The sequence below is a fragment of the Sorex araneus genome, chromosome 4 (genome assembly GCF_027595985.1).
Source record: "Sorex araneus isolate mSorAra2 chromosome 4, mSorAra2.pri, whole genome shotgun sequence".
Lineage (NCBI taxonomy): Eukaryota > Metazoa > Chordata > Mammalia > Eulipotyphla > Soricidae > Sorex > Sorex araneus.
The window spans coordinates 211686995-211710506 of NC_073305.1; the positions used below are offsets into that span (position 1 = coordinate 211686995).

General features: G+C 50.9%; 1 protein-coding gene across 2 annotated transcripts in view; it reads left to right on the top strand.

Moving 5' to 3' along the window:
* Positions 1-23512, top strand: part of PRKCB (protein kinase C beta) — a 352872-nt gene that overhangs the window by 279597 nt on the left and 49763 nt on the right. For both annotated transcript variants that reach the window (XM_055136225.1, XM_055136226.1), the window contains exons 10-11: positions 9807-9980; positions 22377-22468. In XM_055136225.1, coding sequence (XP_054992200.1) covers positions 9807-9980; positions 22377-22468 — 266 coding nt within the window. The remainder of the gene's footprint in view (positions 1-9806; positions 9981-22376; positions 22469-23512) is intronic.

Here is a 23512-nt window from a genome sequence, read left to right on the forward strand (position 1 = left end):
GTCCCTAGCACACAGATCCCCGCCTTCCCCTTTGCAATGCCCCAGCCCGAGCGGGGCCTTCATTCTCGGTCCTGAGTCTCCTTCATGTACCTTGATGGTGCAGAGTCCAGCGTTAACTCCCGGGGTTCTCTCTTGAAGGGGTATGCCTTCCTTGGGTCTGGGCCAGTGTGTCACGGCACCTGTCCCCCGCAATTATATCACCACGGAATAATTTCACGGCCCTAAAAAGCGTCTGCCTTTCCCCCATTCACCGCTTCCACTCCCTTACCCCCTAGCAACCACGGATCTCTTTCTTGTATCCATGGTTTTGCCTTTTCCAGAATGTCATATAGTTGGAATCAGACAGTATATCACCATATAAAGAGATTTTTATTTTAAAGATGGAAAAAACCTTACATAATAAATCATGAAATAACCAAGGGGTAAGCATCTGAGTGGATCTGAACACCAAATATCACGGCTGCTCTTATTTTGGTCTAAGGCAGCTCGAGAAGTTGACGATGATTCAGTCCTGCCCCCATCCCTGGCCTTCACTCCCAGGAGGTCTCTGCCCCTGCCCCCTGCCACACCATTTACCGCCCCTCCCACCCAACTTGGAGGATTCCTTCAGCTAGCAAATCTGCTGCTTCTCCGGAGACAGACAAGAGACAGAAGCAAGATGTCATTTAGAACTCCCGGTTTGCTGTGTAGAGGCAAATGCGTTTGATTGCCTTTCGTTAACCAGGAGCGCTCGTGTTTGGTTCATGGCACCGCCGTCCAGTACAAGATTTCAGCACACATACCTGTGGCTCTCAAAGCTTAGCCAGCTGGAGTCAGAGTCTTGAGTGACAAGAACGCGCTCAGGAGGGCTGAAGTCTGACCAAGCACTGCCTGGTCCCCAGAGCACCACCGGGATTGACCCAAGAATGCAGAAGTAGCCTCTGAGTGTCACCCCAAAGAGGTGGGTGGGGAGGAGAGCTTTGGAAACTCAAAATGAGCATTTTTTTAAAAAAAAAAACAACAACTAAGAAGAAAACGTGTTACACATCTGGACTCTTGGTGAAAAAGGAAAATAATTGGCCCATCTTGACCCACTCAGGGCATTGCTCTCTTTCTCATTCTTGATCTCTCAGCCTGCCTGTGACACAGGGGGATCGGCTATGGTTAAAAAAATCATAGCCGGCTGGGGCCGGAGCGATAGCACAGCGGGTAGGGCGTTTGCCTTGCACGCGGCCGACCCGGGCTCGATCCCCGGCATCCCATAGGGTCCCCCAAGCACGCCAGGAGTAATTCCTGAGTGCAGAGCCAGGAGTAACCCCTGAGCATCGCCGGGTGTGATCCAAAAATAGCAAAAAAAAAAAAAATCATATCCGGACAGGGTTCCCCCTTGAAGACTTCATAGCCGATCAGGTGCTTGCTGTGTGATCTTAAGCCAGGGACTCAACCTCTCTGAGTTTTGGTCTCCGGTTCCACCTCCATCCTAGCGGGAGAGTCGGGTGCCCCGAGGATGTGACTGGGCCCCTTATTCCAGGTCTCCCTGGGAATTTGCTCCCGGCAAGAGCCTTAGTGGGTCTGGACACCGGGGTGGCCAGTGCCTTCTGCTCGGGGACTCGGACTTTGGCACGTGGTCTGCGGGTCCTGGGGAAGTCCTGAGCCCTTGCAGGACCCTGGGACGCCTCCTCTCTGACTCTCCCAGAGGAACTCAGGCGCAGCCCTGCCTCCAGGCACCGACGACCTTCAGGGTGACCTTGCCTTTCAGTCTGGGAGCCTGGGGACACTGATTTCACAGAAGTTGTGGCCGGTGGCTTCGGTTCATTTTCTACTTGTCTCTCTCCTCCGGGGAGTGTGGGAGTGAGCCACCGTCTCTGCAGGAGGCTTTGCCACATCGCTGTCTCCCAGACACCGGTCTGCTCCACGCCCAGCCCCGGGTTCTACCTGCGTGATGTCACTTGTGCTCACAACAGCCCTGCGAGTCAGGGACAGGCGGTACGGAAGAAGGAGGAACGGGAGACCAAAACTCAGAGAGGTTGAGTCCCTCGCTTAAGATCACACAGCAAGCATCTGTGTGTTTTCACTAAAAATAATTTTACGAGGGGGCCTCGCGCGGCATCTCTCTCTCTCTCTCTCTCTCTCTCTCTCTCTCTCTCTCTCTCTCTCTCTCTCTCTTTTTCTCTCTCTCTGCTGCCTGTGTTTGGTAGTCTCACGCTGCTTCCTCCACCAGGAGGAGGTCGATAGTGAAGGGAGGACGAGGGAGGGAAACGAGGGCCAGGCTGGTTGGAGTCGCTTGCAGTTTATTCCGTTCCCATCCCCATGCTCCTGAGTCTCCCTCTGCTTCTCCCTCCCCCGTGCTATTTCATTCTCCTTCTCGAACTGGATTCCCCAGCCCCCTCTTACAACCTAGTTAAATCCCCAAGCGTGAGGGAATTGGAGCTTAGGTGTGGTCATAACCAATAGAGGTGAAGTCTCTCCCTCAGGGTAAGCTGTTCCTAGGACAGATACTCATGCAGCAGGACGACCCACCCAAGGTGGAATCCCATGGGTGTGTTTCTCCTCTCCTTATCCAATGAACATATAAGCATTCATAATATTAAATCATTTTGTATGGACACAGTAAGAGATACATTAAGCTTATAGAATTGCTCTCCTGGGGTCATCTCGATCTCAGACTACAGTGCTCAGGCCAGATTAGTCTTTCCTATCCCTAGCAGGGTCCTAGTCTCGTCATTACGTTTGGGTCATGACAGCATTTGTCCATGTCCAAGCTCTCAACATATAGTTGAGTATCGTGGCGCTTTGGCCCGGCCCATTTTGATGCCAGGGTAGCTCACAGCTTGCCCTGGGTCCATTTAGTCCCTCGTCGGGACCCTGCTTTGGGGGTGCTAAAAACTAAGGGCAACTGAGACTTAAGTCGAGAAAGCAGATGCCGGGAGTGAATATTATTTGGAGTTCCAAGTTACAGAAGCATAATATTAACAGTCTTCCTGTGTCTGTACAAAAAGGACATTGCTTTAAAGCAAACTATTCAAAAGATATATATCTTATAACCTACTTCTCCCTCTGGGAGAAACTAACAAGCCACTGAGAGTTTCCTGCCCACGTGGGAGAGCCTCGCAAGCTTCCCATGGTGTATCCATATGCCAAAGCCAGTAACAAGCTGGGTCCCATTCCCCTGACCCTGAAAGAGCCTCCAGTGTGGCATCGTTGGGAAGGCCAAGTAGAGAGAGGCTTCTGAAATCTCAGGGATAGGATGAATGTAGACATTACTGAGACCGCTCGAGAAATTCGACGATCAACGGGATTTTGTGATCGTGATTTTGTGATTCAAAAGACATACGGAGAGGAGAAAGGCAATATTTCACTCATACTTATAAAATCATAGATTTCTGAGGAATCTGACCTTACAAATTAACAGAGTCTGATTAGGGCGGAAAAGGTGGTAACCAGTTGGGGAAGAAAGCATAGAGAGGAGTTGACAGATGAATACAGTGGAATGGAAGTGCCTCAGGAGCACTGTGATAAACCTGAGCTCCCTCTGGCAAGGGGAACAGGACATACCAGTGTTGTCCTAAAATGTTTAGAGCTACATTCCAGTAAACACAGAGGAATGAAGGTGCTTCAGGAGCACTGTGATGGGTATCACCCGAAAAACCTAAGCTCTCTGTAGCAAGGGAGAAAGGACAGGCCAATGTTATCCTACACACCTGGTCGGCTATGAAGACCTCAAGGGGTGAGCCTGTCTGGCTGTGATTTTTTTTATGACCCCCCTGAGACAGAAGCCTTGTCAATGTTGATGTCATTACCACGCTCTTAGCTCCATGAGCTTCTCCGTGCCGTCACGTCCCGTGCCAAGCGTTATTTGGTACTCTGGCCGAATGTCTCTCAGCTCCCCGCCTGCCAGAGGGCGAGTACCCCGGGAACAGCCGGTGGAAGGTGTTTGCCTTCGGATTACAACACCATCCTCACAGCCGCTTGCCAGCACCCCACGCGCCCTCCCCCGGGGCAGGCCGGGGCTGGCACAGGAAGGCCCCGGATCTCTAGAAGATGTTGATTTAATTGGCCTGGGCATCGGCGTCTCGGTGTTCTGCAGGGAATTCGAATGTGCCGGCTGAGGAGACGCGAGCTTGGGGGCAGGCGAGCAAAGCAGACGCCTTTGGATCAGACCCCACCTGGGAGTGGATTGGGCCCAGAGGACCCTCGTGCAGGCCTTTGTGGGGACCAGGGGAAGCCCAGCAAGTGGCAGGGGGTGACTCAAAGCAGTGGAATCCTAAAGGCAGGTTAGATGGCCCGGGGGGTGGGGGTGAGGCATTTGCCTTGCCCATAACCGACCCCTGCTCCAATCCCTTGCACCACATCGGGTCACCAGAAGTGATCCCTGAGCACAGAGCTAGGAGTTAGCCTGAAGCGTAAGTGCACACAGTAGATTCCTGAAATTGAGAGGGACCAAGGCCTCACAGCCTAAGCACCCCAGTCTTGACCTCCCCAGGGAATATAAGGCTCCTTCTGTGGGGGTAGGAGGGGTGTTATGGGGAAAGAGGAGAGAGAGGTCTTTTGGTCCCCTCAGAGACCCAACTTACCCCACCCTCTCCCAGACATCCACTGTCTATACCTTGCTAAGCTTCTTCCCCAATTTTGGGGAATATTTGAATATTTGGGACCCCGGGGCATCGCTCTGCATCTCTCTTTAGATGCAACACGTGGGTTCAGAGCTGAGTGTCTGCCTGAGTCCTGGGTTCTGGTCCAGCTCGCAGGCGCCAGCAATGCCGGCTGCCTTGGTCTCTCTCCAGCCCAGCCCCGGCTCCCTCCCTGGATCCAAACAGGGGAGATTATTAAAAATATCTCCCACCACTAACGCTCTGTGTTCAAGGTCCTTGCTAGAATGTTCTTCAGATTATAATCCTAGGGAAAGCTGATTTCCTCTGATGGATGATTTTTATTTTTTCCTTCTAGAAAGTAAGAAGCTGGAGATGGCTTCTCAGGCCTGCTTGCTCTGACCTCCAGGGGAAAGGAGGGACAGGAGGGAGGCGTCTGCGAATGAGTAACCGCACACAGTAACTCTGTGTTGTTGAATCATCTTTCACTGCTCTTCCTGGGGGTAGGGTTCATCCACCCTCAGCCCTACTTGTTCATATATAACAGTCTTGGCGGCCACCTCAAATTCTCTGTGAAATGTGAGGTTGAGGACTGGGCATTGGTGCCGGGGTGCTTGGGTCACGGCAGCTGTCCTGGCCTTACTCTGGAAAGCAGAAGCTGCTGAGAACCGTGCACAGGCATGCGGAGACATGCTCTGCATACCTGATGCTCGCGTTCAGGTCCTAACTGCTGGTCCTCCTGGAGGCAGCCCTCTTTGGACCCAGGGTCTTTGCAGTTGTCGAATCAAGTCAAGCGATGACCATGCAGGGCCGGAGAGAAAATGCAGGAGGCAAGGCACTTACCTCGCATGCAGCCCACTCTGGCTCCTCCCCTGGGCACTGACTAGCATCTCCAGAGCGCCACCCACGCTCGCTTCTGAGCACAGAGTCAAGAACAGCCCCCGAGCACCTCCGAGCGTGGTCCAATCTTCCCTCCATCCCCACCCCCACCCCCCAAAATGAAGCCATTTGGAAACAAGGGGAGCTCCTAGACTAACGATTGGTGTGCTTAGAAGAGAATGTTCTGGCAGATTCCGAGACAGGGAAGAAGCCGGTGAAGACACAGGGAGTGACTGGTGTGTGTGTGTGTGTGTGTGTGTGTGTGTGTGTGTGTGTGTGTGTGTGTGTTTATAGACCACGGGTGCTGAGGATTGTGGGCAATCAGAGAGAGACATTCAAATAGATCCATCTGTAGATCTTCCTGCAGAAACCAGTCCTTCCCTCCACACCCCACGCCTTGACTTGACTCTTTTGGCCTCCAGAACTGTGAGACACCAAACAGGAAACAGTTTCCTCTTTCCTGGTTGCAGCTGATTGCTCCCTAACTCCAATTCCTGGTTGCAGCTGGCCACTTCCTGTGTGCAGGTTGCAGCTGAGCTATGCTGGTTTGCATGGTGCCCGGGTGCCAGGCACGTGTCCTTTTAGTAGGGTGTCTGGTGTGGGCATGTGTTTAAGTAAGGCACGTGCTAACCCACTGCGTCTCTCCGTGCCGTCACAAACCAAGTACTGCTGGGAGCCCTGGCGCAGAGCTGCGGAAGGCTGGCTCGGAAGTGGGGCTGATCTCCCAAGACCAGGCAGCAGCTCAGCGGACATGAACCATGACAACTCACCCCAGGTCCTGTGACACTGACATCCAGGCCCTCACTTTCAGGCGACACCCTCCAGTGCTCGGGAGCCGGGTTCCAGGCACACGTAGCCTCTGGGGTTGCCAATAAAGTTCATTCCAACAAACTTTGCAGCCGGAAGTCCCTGGGCTACTGCGTCTCCACTTTCTCTGGTTGTCGCTTGAGCGCTGCCGTTCATCACAGCTCTCCCAGAAGATGCTCGGGTAACAGATGTGGCTGGGATTTGATAAGAATGTCACTTCAACACATCCTTGCAGTCTGTTTGGAAGCCTCCCCCTGGAGACAGAGGGACAGCTGAGCAAACAGCCCACCCCCTCTCCGTGGGTATCTGCAGAAGTGGGAGCTCCAGGAGCGTGTGAGACAATGAACGTGGCCATCAGCGCTGCTGGCGTCCCTGCTGATCGCTCTCCCCCGTGCCAGTGCACCCGGGGCAGACGTGGGGCCAGCGACACCTTCTCAGACACTTAATGCACGGAAGGAGGGAAGCATCCTTCCTGTTTGTGGACACACTGCAGTTCCCAGGTGCCTGCAAAAAAAAAAAAATCCCCCTAGGAGCGAAAGATAGGGCCTTTCAGGCCGAAGAGATAGGACAATGGGTAGGGCCCTTACTTGCCTTGCATGCGGCCAACCCAGTTCAAATCCCCAGCAGCACAAAGAGTCACTCCTAAGCACAGCGCCAGGAATAGCCCCTGAGCACCACCATACCAGTGGAGGTGCTACTCCCATCTCCTACTAGTTATTTTTTTGGACCAGAGCGATAGCACAGCGGGTAAGGCGTTTGCCTTGCACACGGCCGACCCGGGTTCGATTCCTCCATCCCTCTCGGAGAGCCCGGCAAGTGACCAAGAGTATCCCACCCACACGGCAGAGCCTGGCAAGCTCCCCGTGGTGTATTCGATATGCCAAAACCAGTCACAACAAGTCTCACCATGGGGACGTTACTGGTGCCCGCTAGAGCAAATCAATGAATGACGGGACGACAGTGCGACGGTGCTAAGAAAAAAAGAGCACTGGGTTGATGAGCAGGAATCGTGGCATGCCAGACCCCAGGCCAGGCGCCTCTCCCCTTTACTCATGAACAATTTGTTCATGAGTAGTCCAAGAAGAACTGGAGAAAGGAATGGGTGGGTGGGTCTGTGGCCTCAGAATTATCTTGGGCTCCCTCGGTGGGAAGGAAAAGGAGGCCCGGAGGTAGAGCTGCCGGGCAGAGAGAGGGATTTGGTCAGAGCTGCACCTCTCAATGATTTGGTCGAAGCTGCAGCTCCCTCGCCTGCAAAGGATGGAATGTTCTGGCAGCCAGGCCACGCCTCTGGGTGGATGTGAGATGAGAGGATGCTCAGTGCTGCCCACAGCCTGCCCGCCCTGGTCGCCCACGGGCCGTGCCTTCACAGTCCCTCTCTCTCTCTCCCCGGCACACACGTTTCCCTTGAGCGGCATCTCGTCTTTGTCCTGCCACCTCCTTGGAGCTGTGGTGTTTTCCGTCTGGGGGATCTTGGATTCTGCTGAGACGCTCGTTTGCCGGAGCTCGGAGAGCTGGGGGTGGGGAGTCTCACACGTCCTGATGGGGTCTGGCCTCGGGTGGCGCGTGCACGTAGCTGCGTCCCCAGGGGGCTCTCGTGCCCATGGCTGGACACGGTCAGCTCATCCTGTTGGTATTGCGGGTCTGGCACCTGGTTTATTGGCCCCCAAGAGACCTCCCCCGGAGCCCCGCAGATGTGTCAGGCAGGGCGTCCATGCTCCGTGGCCTGAGGGTGTTGCGTTGTTCGTGCTGGTGCCACTTCCGGAGGTCAGTGGCCTTGTGTCTGGCCAGTGCCTGGCCCAGAGCCTCGCATGACATGTGGTTGATATTTCCTGAAGGAGCGAACAGAGGGTGAAAGGATGAGTGAGCCGGATGGCTGTCCTGGGCCTGGGTGGGGTCCATTGGGAAGGCAGAAGAATCCCATCTCAGCTGCCCTTTCTCCATTAAAGTCTTTTTAAAAATTGCTTAGGAAAAAAAATGTGCATAACCAAGCCCAAGAATTCGACCAACCTGGAATTCCCAGGGCTCAGTGCAAGAGGCAGGTTTAAAGGCAGAAACTTGGTGAGGGTAAGGGGGGGGGGGGTGGGAAACGATACAGGTAAGCAGGTAAGGCACTTGCCTTGCACACAGCCAACTGGGGTTTGATCCCCGGCACCTCATAGGGATCCATGCAGCCCTGCCAGGAGTGATCCCGGAGCACAGAGCCAGGAGTAAGCCTTGAGTATTGCCAAATATCTGCCCCCTCCCCAATAAAAATAAATAAAGAGAGAGAATTGGGAGACCTGAATAAGGAGAATAAGGAGACCTGACTTCAAATTCTCACCCTGGCGCTATCTGAATGTGTGGCATCAAGCTCACTTATACCTTCCCCCAAGCTTCAACTTCCTGTCAAAAAAAAAAAAGTTTTTGGTTATGCCTACCTTCGAGAGTCTTGTGCAAGATAAATAAGAAATGAAAGCTATGAGTTGCCTGGCATGTTGATAAGTGCTCAGAAATAGAGTGGAGATTGCTATTGTTGCCTGCAAAATGTCTGGCCTAGTGCACACAGGATGTACTCACTTACTTTACTCTGGTCACTCCCTCCTCCAGGAAGTCTTCCCTACAGTCCCCAGGCCAGGTTAGGTCTCCGGCAATATAAACCCTGCCGGGTGCCCCCAGAGAGGCTCGTGGGGAGTGACCCCTGCAGGTGGCCATTCCCTCCAGCATGGTCTTAGTGGAAGTCATGTGCCATGGGCCACTTGCCCTGAATGGGACCATGACCACGGGGAGGAGGGTCCGGGAGCACGGAAAAGGATGCTGAAATGGTGCATCAGTCACCCCTGGGATTAGCGTCCCAGGGGCTTCTTCCCCTCCTGCGTGCAGAGCCAGAACACTCACTGGCCCATGGGATTCATCTCTGTGGTGCCGAGAAGAGTTTGATGGACGTTGAATCAGGGAGCAGACCAGCAGCCATGTGGCCCAGACTTGGCTTTCTTGGAATCACTCATTTCTTCTTCTTCTTCTTCTTTTCTTTTTTCTTTTTTTTTTTTTTTTTTTTTGCATTTTGGGTCACACCCGTCGATGCACAGGGGTTACTCCTGGCTCTGCACTCAAGAATCACTCCTGGCGGTGCTAGGGGGACCCTATGGGATGCTGGGAATCGAACCGGGTTGGCCGAGTGCAAAGCAAACCCTCTACTGTGCTGGGCTATGGCTCCAGCCCTGGAGTCACTCGTTTCTTTATTCAACAAGTGTTTATCAGCATCGACGTGACGGCAGACGTGGTCCAGGCAGGCTCTGGGCTTTGCACCACTGAGCAGCACAGACGGAGATTCTTGCCCCAGCGTGGGACAGGGAGCCAGGGGGGGTGGGGGGCGGGCGGGCAGATAGATTCAGGCAGGAGGTTGGTTCATGACGGATCTCAAGGGATCAGTGTGGGCCCCGCGCTCGGGGGCCTCGGGCCAGCCGCTCCGACGGTGAGGTCCGTGGGAAGCCCTGCATCCTTGGCACCTGGACGGGGCCCGGGGCCCTGAGCTGGGCCAGCCCTGGCCACCCTCACGCCCCACCTCTCTTCCAGGTCATGCTTTCCGAGCGCAAAGGCACGGACGAGCTCTACGCGGTGAAGATCCTCAAGAAGGACGTGGTGATCCAGGACGACGACGTGGAGTGCACCATGGTGGAGAAGCGGGTGTTGGCGCTGCCCGGGAAGCCACCGTTCCTCACCCAGCTGCACTCCTGCTTCCAGACCATGGTACCGTGGCGGCACGGGGCTGTGGGAGCTGAGGGGTGGAGTGGGGTGGGGGGAGGCTTGGCCACCCCACTCGAGGATTCTGGCTGGCTCCTTCCCTTGGTACTTTTGGGGGTGAGCAAGATCTGGCTTTGCATCCTGGCTCTGTCACTTTCTGGCCGAGTGGACTGGCTGCGCCAAGTACAGAACCTGTCTGGGCATCAGTTTCCCCATCTGAAAAATGGGTGCAGTATCTATGTCCTGGTCACTCTGAGGCCAGGAGGAAACTAGCTGGCCTAAGAGGAGCGTTGGACATGATGCCCAGTGTCTGGTAAAGGCATTACCCATGCATGTCAGACATGGCATACATGTGCCGTTGAACCTGGGCCAGGAATGCTGTTCCCCCAGCCCAGAGTGGGGCTGTAACATCTGTGTGTCTGAGACCCGTAGGTCTTGGCACAGAGAGAGGCGAGTAGTTAGAAAACCATGGCACAGGGGACCTGACGGCACAGCCCAGAAAGGTCGTGGGTCTTAGTTGAGGTCAAAGAGCGACTGCCGCTGGTCCCCTAGGCTGTATCCTGACCACCAGCCATCACCCTGGAGAACATTTGTGGCCTGTGCAGACACCATTTCCTCCCGGGACTTTGGGCCACCAGCCTCTTGTCAGGGGCCTGCTGGGTGACCAGGGGCTGGTGACATGGTAGCGTTTGTGAGGGGCAGACATCGGGATGGACAGTGGCGAGTGACTTGAGGGGTGCGTTCACTTGAGTGATTTTCACTGACCGTCCATTCTCACTCTCTTCAAGGCCTTCTGAGTGGCCCAAGGAGATAACTTTGGTCTGGTGCAAGCTGGCCCTGTACATCTATGACGAGAGAGAGAGGGAGAGAGAGAGGGAGAGAGAGAGAGAGAGGACGCTAGCTAGCAGTAGTATATAGGCCATTGTTTTGCTTCATTCTTAAATTTAGAGAAGTGAAGAAACTCCCCTCTATCTCTCTCTGTCTCTCTCTCTCTCTGTCTCTCTGTCTCTCTCTCTCTCTCTCTCTCTCTCTCTCTCTCTCTCTCACACACACACACACACACACACACACACACACTGTGGCAAGAATGAGTATTATTATAAAGTGCCTTGTGCACCCAGCAGGTCAAGAATGAAACATTTTTGCCAGCCTTTCTAGAAGCTTCTCTGCACTAGAACCTTGGTTCCTCCCCAAGGTAGCTGGATGCCTTCGTGAGTTTTTGCATTCAGGTTTGACCAGTCTCCAATGTGTTAATTTCCCATTTAAACAAAAAAAAAAAAAAAACCAAAAACTTGGATGTGCCTTTTCGTATAAGGAGTTCCTCCTCCTTCTCTTCTGTTCTTTTATCTGCTGGAGATTTGGGGCTGTTCCGCTCACGACATTTTCGGTCTGGGACTTGCTGATTACACAGTCAGCTGCCCCCCCCCCCCTCTGCACATCTTCCCCCTGTTTTTTCTGCGTCTGCAAATTGGTAGCTGGTCCTGGAGCTCCAGCAGACGAAGGTGCCTTCCCTGTGGCGAGCCTGCAGAGCCGATGTGTTTCTCAGCCGCACACACCGGGCCTGCTGTTTCTCTCCGCGGATGGCTTCCAGGCACCCTCGCTCGGCGTCTTGCTCCATTAATTCATTAAGGTGATACTGTAATTCGATCATTTCTTCTTCGTTTATTAGTTGAGACGCGTTTCTAAGAGAACTTTCCCCTCATTTCTTGCCGAGTTTTCCTGGTGACATTATTCCTGTAAAAAAAAAAAAAAAAGAAGAAGCAAGATAAATGCCTGGTTCTTTCCCTTTATTTAGCAGTTCTGATGGTTCATTATTATGCTCCAGTGGGGCCTGACGTTTGCTATTAAGAGAAGAAAAAATTGAATGGAAACAGATAATATGTGTAAAGGAAAATAGTGTGTGGGGGGCGCAGTGATTCGCAGTATGGGCAACTTGGCAGAGGCTGAGAGGGAGAGTGAATATCTAGTTTGAGTGTTCAGGGTCAGTCCAGATATCCAAGGTCAGGTCAAGGTCAAAGTCTAGATTTCCCTGGGGGCGGGGGGGATGGCCGGTCTAGAGGGATTTGTGCCAGCGAGGGCAGAAACAGCCCCTGACAGTCTCGGGCCTGACGCTCCCTCGTTCCTTCTCCTTTTCCTAGAGATGGTTCCAAAATGTGCTCATTGACGGGCCAGGGAGTTTCTCAGGGATAATGGGATTTTGGGAATCTGGTTGTTTGTGATGAATATGTATTAAGTACAGCAAGGAAGAAATCAACTACTGTCTACCCCAGGGAGAGCTGGGACTGGGCAGATGATCTGGTGCGAGGGTTATTAGATTCAGGGCAAAGTCCAGATAGAAGAAACCACCCCATTCTGAGGGCTGTCAGAATGGGAAGGAACAAGAACCCCTATTCAGAGAACACGGTCATCTGGCTCATGCTGACCTGCTGGAATTGCATATCCCTGCACCAGCGACCCCCCAAGAAGAGATTTCTGGGGGCTGGAGTGATAGCACAGCAGGCAGGGCTTTTGCCTTACACTTGGCCAACCCGGGTTCGATTCCCAGCATCCCATATGGTCCCCTGAGCACCACCAGGGGTAATTCCTGAGTGCAGAGCCAGGAGTGACCCCTGTGCATCACCAGGTGTGACCCAAAAAGAAAAAAAAAAGAGAGAGAGAGAGATTCCTGGGGCTGGCGTTGCCAGAAACCCCCCAAAATCAGTCTCCCTAAACACCAGCTCACACTGCCTGTCTCCAGAGGAGGCGGATGCTTCCAGATACCGCCAGCAAATATTTATTCATGGAAATGAAATGTGTCAGGACCTAGCGAGGACCTGGGGAAGGGAACAGCCACGGCCCATAGAGATCCGGCCCCTGTGCCTTTGGACGTGATGTTCTAACCGGAGAGGCACAATTAACAAGAGCTTCAACGAAGAATGAGAGGCATTGGGACCGAGAGAGGCTATTTTTGATAGTATGACCGAGGGACGTGGTTCCGATAAGGATGGCATTTGAGCAGTGACGCCAGTGAGCCTGAGCAGGGGGTGTGGCTATGGGGGGGGGGCAGCGCGTGCTGGGCAGTGAGAAGGATGAGGGTCAGAGGGCTGCAGGGGGACAGCCCCAGTGACTTCCCGTTTTGTATCTCATCACCCAGAATTCTTGATGAATCAGCTCCCTTTTGAAACATGACAAAGCTAGTGCAGCTGTAACTTCCACGTGTCGTTCTAGCTGGGGACTTAGAGTGTTGAAGACATGGGATTTAAAAACTTCCTTAAGGTGGTCAAAATAGATTCCCGCCACTGTCACTGTCATCCCGTTGCTCACCGATTTGCTCGAGCGGGCACCAGTAACGTCTCCATGGTGAGACTTGTTGTGACTGTTTTGGGCATATCGAATACGCCACGGGGAGCTCGCCAGGCTCTGCCATGCGGGCGGGATACTCTCGGTAGCTTGCCGGGCTCTCCGAGAGGGACGGAGGAATCAAACCCAAGTTGGCCACATGCAAGGCATGTGCTATCACTCCAGCCGAAAATAGATTTAAAAAAAAAATAAGTGGGGAAAATAAACAACATGAAACAAATTTTGTCATTCTTTGTCTCTTTGTTCCTGTTCTTTATTTTTCTTTTTTAAAAAATGAACTTTATTTATTTAGTTCATTAAAGCATCCTGGCTTACAAAGTTGTTCATCATACCAATTGTTACAGGCATTCAATGTTCCAACACCAATCCAACCACCAGTCATTTTCCTTCCACTCTTATCCCTATTTTCCCAACCATCCACACAAACCCACCCCCTGAACAGGCATAAAGTAATTTGTTGTACATTGCTTATTACAACTAAAAGGCTGATGAAATTACAAAAACGTTTGAACCTATTGAATTATATCACTGTATCACTGTCATCCCGTTGCTCATCGATTTGCTCCAGTGGGCACCAGTAACGTCTCCATTGTGAGACTTGTTACTGTTTTTGGCATATCAAATACGCCACGGGGAGCTTGCCAGGCTCTGCCATGCAGGCGAGATACTCTCGGTAGCTTGCCGGGCTCTCCGAGAAGGGCAGAGGAGTTGAACCCAGGTCAACTGCATGCAAGGCAAATGCCCTACAGCTGTGCTATCACTCCAGCCCATTGAATTATATATGTGGCATTAACATATACTATATCATATATAAATATATATTTATATGAATGATGCTAATATTTTCAAACCATATATTTGATATGTTAAGCCTAAGTAGGTGTTTAGGGCGACTTTTTTTTATATAATGGAATTATCAAAAATTTGTCAAAACATATCAATTAAAAGAAAATGTGTGAAAATTGTTATATCTCATGAAGGGGTCACTAAGTCCTTGTCTGAGGGCTGACTAAGCTGTTCGTTGCTAGTTGGGCCTTCTGTGTTCTTGTTTTTGTTGAGCTTCATTGGCTTCTTTCCCATGGAATTCGCTGTGCTTCTACTGGAGTGTCGGCATTGTGAAATCTGGAGGGGCCGGGAACTCCAGGGTCTATAGAACTGGGTTGAAGGGTTTACTTGGTGGCGCCTGTGGTTTGTGGTTGTGGCTGTCGGGGGGCTTCTGGAGGGGCAGGGGGCTCGGGAGAAGCTGCCTGCCTCCACTCCGAGAAGTTTTCCACTCCGAGTTCTCCACCTGCAAACCGGTGTACCTGGCATTTTCTTCCGTTTGTGTTTCTGCAGAGATGAGTCATGACACCACGGAGTTGGCGGTTGGCATGGTGGCAGCTGTGGGGTGTGGGTGTGGCTGGCGGGGTGTCGGCAGGGCAGGGACTTGGTCCACTCCCCTCCCAAGGGTGCCCTGGAGTTTTCCATCAGGAGACCATGGTCCCTGTGGACGTTAGCGGCGTAGCTTGCCGCTCCTCTGAGATTTTGTTGTGAATTTGTCGGGCTGGACGTCTGGGTGAGTGTACAGGGCAGTGGCTATTCGATGAGACTCTCTTCTTTTGCAAATGAAACTTTTTTTTTTTTTAACTGAGGCACTGTGATTGGCAGCACTGTTTGTTTTAGTGTTTTTTTTTTGTTTTTTTTTTTTTTTGCTTTTTGGGTCACACCCGGCGATGCTCAGGGGTTACTCCTGGCTCTTCACTCAGGAATCACTCCTGGCGGTGTTCAGGGGACCATATGGGATGCTGGGATTTGAACCCGGGTTGGCCGAGTGCAAGGCAAACGCCCTACCCGCTGTGCTATTGCTCCAGCCCCTGTTTTAGTGTTTCATGCGTCCAGCGCTCCAACACCGCCACCCCCCACCAAAGTGTCTTCTTCCCTCCTCCACTGCCTCAGTGTCCTCCACCCCCCCCTTTTCCCACCTTGGAAAGCTCAGCTCCATGGACCAGCTCTCAAGGAACTTTGATCCTTCTGAAGAGGATGCGAATCTAATAACTAAAAACTTGTTGAGCAAAGCAAAGTTACATTTAGACTTATTCTTGAGCCAACTGGATTTAAAAAAAAAACTTTAAAAATATACATGGCACATTGTAAACAGGAAGTGTAGGCTATTAACTAATGTTTGAGAGATTGTTCTAAGTGGGCCAAAAAGGATCAGTATGAGAGAGACGAATCAAAACATTGATTTGATCTTGAGAGAGACTGTTGGAAATGGTCTTCTTTTTGAATGTGTATTTTTTCAGAAGTGCCTGGGACAATAAAACAGTGTAAGTGCTTAATGAAGGGCTAGAGCAGTAGTATAGTGGGGAGGGTGCTTGCCTTGCACTTTGCAAACCTGGGTTCAGTCCCTGCCACCCCATATGGTTCCCCAAGCACCACCAGAAGAAGTGATGTTTGAGTGCCTGAGTGCAGAGTCAGGAGTAACTCCTGAGTATCGCCAGGTGGGTGACCCCTCCCCCCAAAAAAGTGCTTAACATGCCACAAGGTGGCAAAAATTAATACCCAACTCGATGCAAAACCTTCAGTAGGGGGCTGGATTTGAGAGAATGGCTCATCAAATGAACAAGTGTCTGGTGAATGGGGTTTCAGAGGAATTGTTCTAGAAGCACAGGGGGGATAGCATGAGCCCCTCAGCCCCTCTGGGTCCGTGATGACTGACTCTGTGACCTCCACGAGTCACTGAAAAGTTCTGAGCGTTGGATTCATCATCCTTAAAGCAGGCGTAATGGGTTGCGGATGAGGGCAAGGTGTCCGAAGGTTGTGATGTACGATTTGTAGCAGCTGCCTGCCCTGGGGGGCGCTGGGCTGGAGGGGCCTGACGCTGCCCGGGCACAAAAGGATGTTTCCTCCTGTCCTTTGGCAGTTTCATTCCCCCCCAGGGACTATTGTCAGCCCAGCACATTCATGCAATTTCCCAACTGCTAGTGGGCACAGCAGTTAAGTCTCCTTAGCAAAACATCTATTTTAAATGTTTTCTTTTCAATTGAACATATGCACTTTTTTTAAAATAGAATTAGATTTTATGAGTCACTGAAGGACAGAAGTTACTTCCTCCCCAAATTTGCTGTCGTGGCGCAGCAGAATTCAGCTGCAAGGCATGCTGGGAGGACCGGCAGCCCAGAACACAGGAAGGGACAGGGAGGGATGTGAGGGGACGGCTTCCCTCGTGGGCTGGCCCCCAGTGGCATTGTCTCCCCCACACACACACCCGCGGGTGCTCAAAGGGTCCTGGTTGAAAATAGTTTCCAGAGTTGGAATTGGATGTCCGGGTGCTCCTGGAGGAAGTGCTGGCAGTTGTCTTGACTGGTGCGAGTTGGGTTGTAGGAAACAAAACCCTCCACACTGGCTCATGGTCTTCTGTAAGAAGCAACAACCCAAACCGTGGGGTTTGGTTCTAGCGGAAGGAAACAACCCAAAGGCGAAGGTGAACCTGAGTCCCTCGAAGAATTTTAAAACTTTCTGGTCAGAGCCCAGAGGAACAACCCCCCTGGAAGTCAGCCCCACCCAGCAAGGGGCAGTTCATACGGATCAGGAAGAGGATCTGGTTGGTTCTGCCCAGATCTGGCATTTTGTGCCTGGCCTGATCAGCTAAGAATTGGCTTCTCCGAACTTGGTGGTGTTAAACTTGGGAGTCTGGGATCCCAAGTGGCAAGACGGACAGAGACACGAACTCGATAATGCAAAAGCAGCAGTATATTTATTTTTTATATGTTTATTTATATATATTTATATATTTATACTGGAGTAGGTTTATTCCAGTATACTGGGGTCAACTATCTCACCCACATAGTAGTCTCTTGATCATGACCCCGACTTCAGACAGCAAGCAGTTTGGATAGGGTTTGATTATATAAGCAGTACATGCCTTATTGTTTCAGAAAGAAATCATAGGGCTGGAGCGATAGCACAGCGGGTAGGGCGTTTGCCTTGCATGCGGCCTACCCGGGTTCAATTCCCAGCATCCCATAGGGTCCCCTGAGCACCGCCAGGAGTAATTCCTGAGTGCAAAGCCAGGAGTAACCCCTGTGCATCACCGGGTGTGACCCAAAAAGAAAAAACAAAACAAGAAACCTTACTTAGTTACCAAACAAAGGTGTTTTGGCAAGTGTCTAGGGTAACAGTAGTCAGGCAATAGTTAAACAGTAGTTTCCACTAACAGTTTATGGTTACATATGCTACGCATTCTTTTTTAGGGTTAACACGAGGCAGTTTCTGGGGCATTGTGAGAACTGATTAATTGAGCCCACTTGCTGAGCCCCAGAACTTTTCCAGGTGGGTTCAGGCTGGCTAGTTACACATTGTTTCCTTGCTGGGAAACCAAGATTGTTTTAGTTCCCAACACTGAACCTGAGGCCTAGCTGATTTCTACCAACTGTCATGGCGTCAGTTTTGCCCTTACAGTGGAAACCTGTAAGAAGGGCTTGTATGAAGTGGAGCTTGCCACACAGTGGGGGAGGGAGGGAGGTGGGAAGGAAGAGGCAGACTTAGAAGCGACCTAAGGATACTGGTCGGGAGATCTCGTGCCCTTTGGTGGTGGTGAGTAGCCACCACTTTCCGTCAGAACCAGGAATATGGACACTGTTTTAAGCATGTTGCCTAACCTGGTGGTCTCCGACCACCCTCTGCTGTTATAGGCGGGTTGGAAATCATTGATCTGTCGCCTTGACCATCACGGCTGGCCCCAGGACTGCTCTGCTTACTGCCCTGTGTAAACCCATAGGTGTCCAAAGGTTCAAGAACACTAGCCTAAATTACAGTGAAATAAGGTTTCAATCAATAGAAGGGATGTTTCTATAGGAGAGGAGTCCCTGTTGCTATGCCAGGTGTGGGAAATGCCATCTTGAATCCAAGGAGACAAAGGGAGTCCGCACAGAGTCTAGACAGACGTTGGCAGGGGAAACTATATTCAGTGGTGGGAGGAATTCACTGACCAGCTTAGAAAATCATAGAAGGTCATTGGAAAGGTCCTCTGACGGCAGCTCACTGTAAAGCAACGTGCAGAATTAGTTATCCGTACTGTTGATGTCTGCAGTTTATGGGAGCCTAGTAAAAAGTCGCAGATGTACCCCCGACGCTCCTGTCAGCTCTATACATACTCACCTTCAGTGGGGATAAGAAGAAAAGTGTGTCTTTTAGGATGCATCCAGGATTTCTGCGCTTGCCTTCCTGACATTGTTTAATTTTTAATTTTTTAAATTTTATTTTTATTAAGTTGTTCACAGTACAATGAGTCTCACAATGGAGACGTCACTGGTGCCCTCACACAATGGAGACTTTACTGGTCCCCGCTCGAGCAAATCGATAAGCAAAGGGATGACAGCGACAGTGACAGTTGCTCTCTCTAATCTTAGGTGGTAAATTCATGTCCTGTGCAAGTTGTTCACAATAGTTGTTTACATTCACTATTACAACACCCTTCCCACCACTCGGATACCTTCCCACCACCGTATTGTTTTAAATAAGATTGTTCTCTTACTTACACTCCAGTTTTGGGAAATTCCATTCAGTCAGTTTTGTGCGAATCCTGGGTAGATATTCCATTTTTTATTTATTTGCCGATTGACTGTGAGAGATGATAGAGAGAGAGAGAGAGAGAATTTAAAGTTCATTGAAGTCATTTCATGACGAAGGGACGAGAGCAAACGTATAATGAAGCGGAGGGACAGTAACAATGGCAGTTTGGAAGAAACGCTTTGGAAGTTGAGCAGGCTGGCTAGTTTGAAGAGAAAGGGGGTGAGCTTGCCTTTCTGAGCTTTTAATTGGAGTTGGCAGTGGAACACCCACGTAGAGACGTCCTGGAGCCAGCTGGAGCTGGCAGAGCTGAGGAGAAAGGGAGAGGAGAGGAATATCAGTCAAGATTCATTAGCCCAGAGAGATGAGAGTTGAAGCTTGAATCAGTGGCAAGTCTCTTTTGGACAAGTGAGCAAGTTGGGGAGCACCACACTGGCGGAAGTCCCTGGATTCAGTAAATACGGTTTGGGTTTCCCATAGGCGAGTACAGAAATTAGTCCTAATCACAACCTACCCCGTGTGGCAGTACAAAAGGTACTTCTGAAGTCTTGAAATGACTTTGTAGAAAGAGTGGAGAACAAAGTCAAATTTCGAGGCACTGTGGAAGAAAGACTCAAATAAGAACTGAAAGAGAGAGAGGGTGAGAGTTATTTTATTAGCTGAAGTCCCCAGCACCCCAGAACAAAGTTTTGGTGTCTTTCATGCAATTTATTTTTATCAGCATTCCTTTATAGATTACAGCTGGGTTTAGTTATTTAATTGTTGTAACCTAGGTTTTGAATTCTCAGAGAACAAAGCCTGTATATTTTTCATCCCCTCTCCCCCCTGGCAATAACTAATAGACCTGAAAAATAAATGCTCAACAGAAACTCTACATTTCACATCTCTCCCCAGGATTGGCTCTACATTGCCGCTGGCTGTGTCTTCCAAGTTCTGATGTTCCTTCCTTTGGAGTGGGAGATGGGCTTGGTGGTGCATGAACAAATTGCATTTGTTTTAGAAATAAATCAGTTAAGAAATCGATGTACCAAAGCCAGACCAGAGAGAACATGGACTTGAGAGACTCCAGATAAACATTAATTTTTGTACTGAGACCATGAATTCTCATTATAATTAGTATGGAGTTTTATTATTTTTCATTAAAACTCGCCTTCAGTGATTTCACCCAGAACTTCTTGAAATAAAGTTTGAAATAAGTACATTTTAGCCAATGAGGCAGACAAACATGGTGGAGATCTTGACAATGGCATGTAAGTCAACTAAAGTTGGCACTGGAGGCCTTATGAGGAGTCCCTGGTGCAGACATTTATAATTTCAAGCCAGCAGTAACTGCACAGAGGCGTCAACCGTTAGCTCCCATTTTCTTGTGACACTTGAACATAAAGACAAAACTATCAAGGTGGAAATAGTTAGATCCGTAGACCACTAGAAATCCTCGCCTAGCCCGTCTGGGGCAACGGGATCATTTGGAAATGTCCCTGGTCTACCTTCTTGTCTGGGGAAATTCAGGACGTGACATAAGTCCATGGAAAAGTCACACAGCATCTCTGGCTATATCAAACGCTCCCTGGCATGGATTGGGCAGCCTGACGTGTGTGTGTTTGGAAAGTGAACGGACAGCGAGGTGCCAGCCAGAGTGTTTCATCGCAGAGGCCTTGCGATGTCCCAGCCAGACACGTCCAGTTCCCAGATCTCAGGGCTTCCCCAGAGACCGTTAGTGACCGTAGCAGACCACAAGACACGGTGCTCCCGGCCAGGAAGTGCTCCTGACTAACGAGTCGGGAGGATGAGTTGAGTTCCCCAAGCAGAAAGCCGGCAAGCGAAATCTCTCCTTCATTTCGCTCTCTGTGGCCGATGCCATCTGCTAGTTTTAAAAATAATTTTTTAAAAGCAAGTGTTTTGGTTCTCTTCAATGTGCAGCAAAGACAGATGCTATTTATAGGCTTGTTTTCTATTAAAAAGGGGGGGAAAAAGAAACAACAAAAAACCAGCACTGGGTGTTGGCAGTTCTGGCTCACTGTGTCTGCTCTGCCACTCATTGGGATGTGACCTTCTTGCGTGTCTGACGGGCTTTGGACGCCGAGAACAGGGGGAGGGATTAGCTTCCCTCTTCTGCCCCTCGCTGGACAGGGTGAGTGGAGGAAGCACGGCCAGACCCAGCAAGTTCTTCAGCATTTCCACGAGGTGGATTAACCTGGGCTCCTCTTGGGGTGGACACACTCACGTTTGCACATGACCTTTGGCTGAGAACCTTCCGCAAGGGGCAGCCTCCAGAGAGGGCCCCAGAGGAGAGACTGGAACAGAATGACCGAGCCTAGCTCTGCACCTCAACTGCTGAGTGAGCGTTGGAGCATGACTTTCCCCTTCAGAGTGTCCACTGACCTGTCTCTCAAAGGGCCAGGAAGGGCCTGCTGGTCATTGTGTTAGATGGATGCAGATGAGTTCACCGAAATTGATAAGACACTTTGCTCAATGTGCTCCCATCCCCCACCATGTGCTCACGGGAGGGGAGCCATGATTTCTCTGTGACCAGGTGACTATTTCTCTAATTCTTCAATAGTCCACACACATTTTACAGGTGCATGTCTGACTGTTGGGGCATGGGGGAGCTCTGTCAGTCAAGAGGTATCCCGATGGAGGCAAGGAGACAATCAAACACTGATATCTGAAGCCCTGATAAATGGCCACCGGCCCATAGGATCCCTCACCATCTGTCATCTGAGTTTCAACTGGAGCCAGTGAATAAGGTCCACTGTACAGAGGGAGGGAAAGCTAGTGATTCAGGACCCTAAGTAGGATCATCCAGAACCACACACCCACTCAGGGCAGTCATGCCTTGCATCATAACTGGGATATGGCTCGTGGGATGATTTCTTCACCGTGCAGATGTAGAGTGTAATGACACAGACCTAAGGTACTGCCATCCCCATTGATTTTGCAGCATGGTTCAGGCTTCATGTGGGCATCCTCTGTCACCCAGAGAGTTCCAGTCAGTTGGTTCTACGATTTCTATTTCAGCCGTGATGCCAAGTCTCACTCTCAGGAATCTGAAGCCCCCCCTCCTCCCCACCCTGGCCCTCTTCCAGAGTGGCATACGCAAACCTCAGACTCGACCACACTGGGGACAAGGAGATGCCAACTCCAACCACCAAACTTTACAATGTGTCTGTTGAGGCGGCAGGCTTTGGGGCAGGAGGGAACCTGGGGACTCAGGTGGACCGACGCTGTCACTCGTGGTGGGATGGGAGCTTGCACGTCATATGCTGACTACTCCGCTATCAATGATTTCATAAATCATGATTCATTAAATTAAAAAAATGATATAAATCCAACCCCAAAAAGTAAGTACCTCCCTCTAGTAAAGCTAGAACACATCAAGCCGTTCCCTCTGGTTCTGAGGGTTCCATGCTCCCTGCTACCTCTGCCCGTCTGTTTGGTGACCGTTCCTCCACGACTCACTGGGGCCTGGCCAGGCCCTGGGTACTGACTTTGCTCTTCATTCTCTTCTTGCAGGACCGTTTGTACTTCGTGATGGAATATGTGAATGGGGGCGACCTCATGTACCACATCCAACAAGTGGGCCGGTTTAAGGAGCCTCACGCCGTGTAAGTGGGAGCTGGGCCTGTCCTTTGCCCCCGGGAGACACGTGTGGGTCACTCGGGGGATGGGAGTCTTAGTGGAATTGGGATGCCAAATGTCCTGGGCAATATCTTCATGACGAATGGATGGTTGAGGAGAATGGATAGTTCTTTAATCTGGAATGCTCCTTTTTTACTTTTTTTTTTTTTTGGCTTTTTGGGTCACACCCGGCAATGCACAGGGGTCACTCCTGGCTCTGCACTCAGGAATTAACTCCTGGCAGTGCTCAGGGAACCATATGAGATGCTGGGAATTGAACCTGGGTCGGCTGCATGCAAGGCAAACACCCTACCACTGTGCTATTATGTCTCCAGCCCCAGGAATGCTTTTTTCTAAAAAAAATTTTTTCCTAATGCCAGCTGAGAATTTAAAGCTCATTATCTCCTACTGTGTTCTTGTCTCTGATTCTTGCCCTAGAAGCCATGGAGAATGGGCTCTTGTTTGGGGAATGTCTAGGGTGGTACATTGGGTTAGGTGCTTGCCTGACACACAGACAACCGAAATTCATTCCAGCACCTCATAGGGTCCCCTCATAGGGTCCCCTGGGCCTTGCCAGGAGTGTTCCCTAAATGCAGAGCTGGGAGTAATCCCTGAGCACCCTGGGTCTGGAACCCAAACCAACAAACAAGAGCAAACACAATAGAAACATCATTATAAGTTTGATCTGTCACTATCACTATCATCCCGTTGTTCATCGATTTGCTCGAGTGGGCACCAGTAGCGTCTCCATTGTGAGACTTGTTGTAACTGTTTTTGGCATATTGAATATGCCACGGGGAGCTTGCCAGGCTCTGCCGTGCACGCGAGATACTCTCAGTAGCTTGCCGGGCTCTGCGAGAGGGGCGGAGGAATCAAACCCAGGTCAGCCGCATGCAAGGTGAACACCCTACCCACTGCGCTATCGCTCCAGCCCATAAGTTTGATATATTTGCCCAACCTTCCTGAAAGCTTGCTTGAGGCCATGCCCTCAATGCTTCCAGCCATTGACCCATTGGGCCAGAGTGATAGCA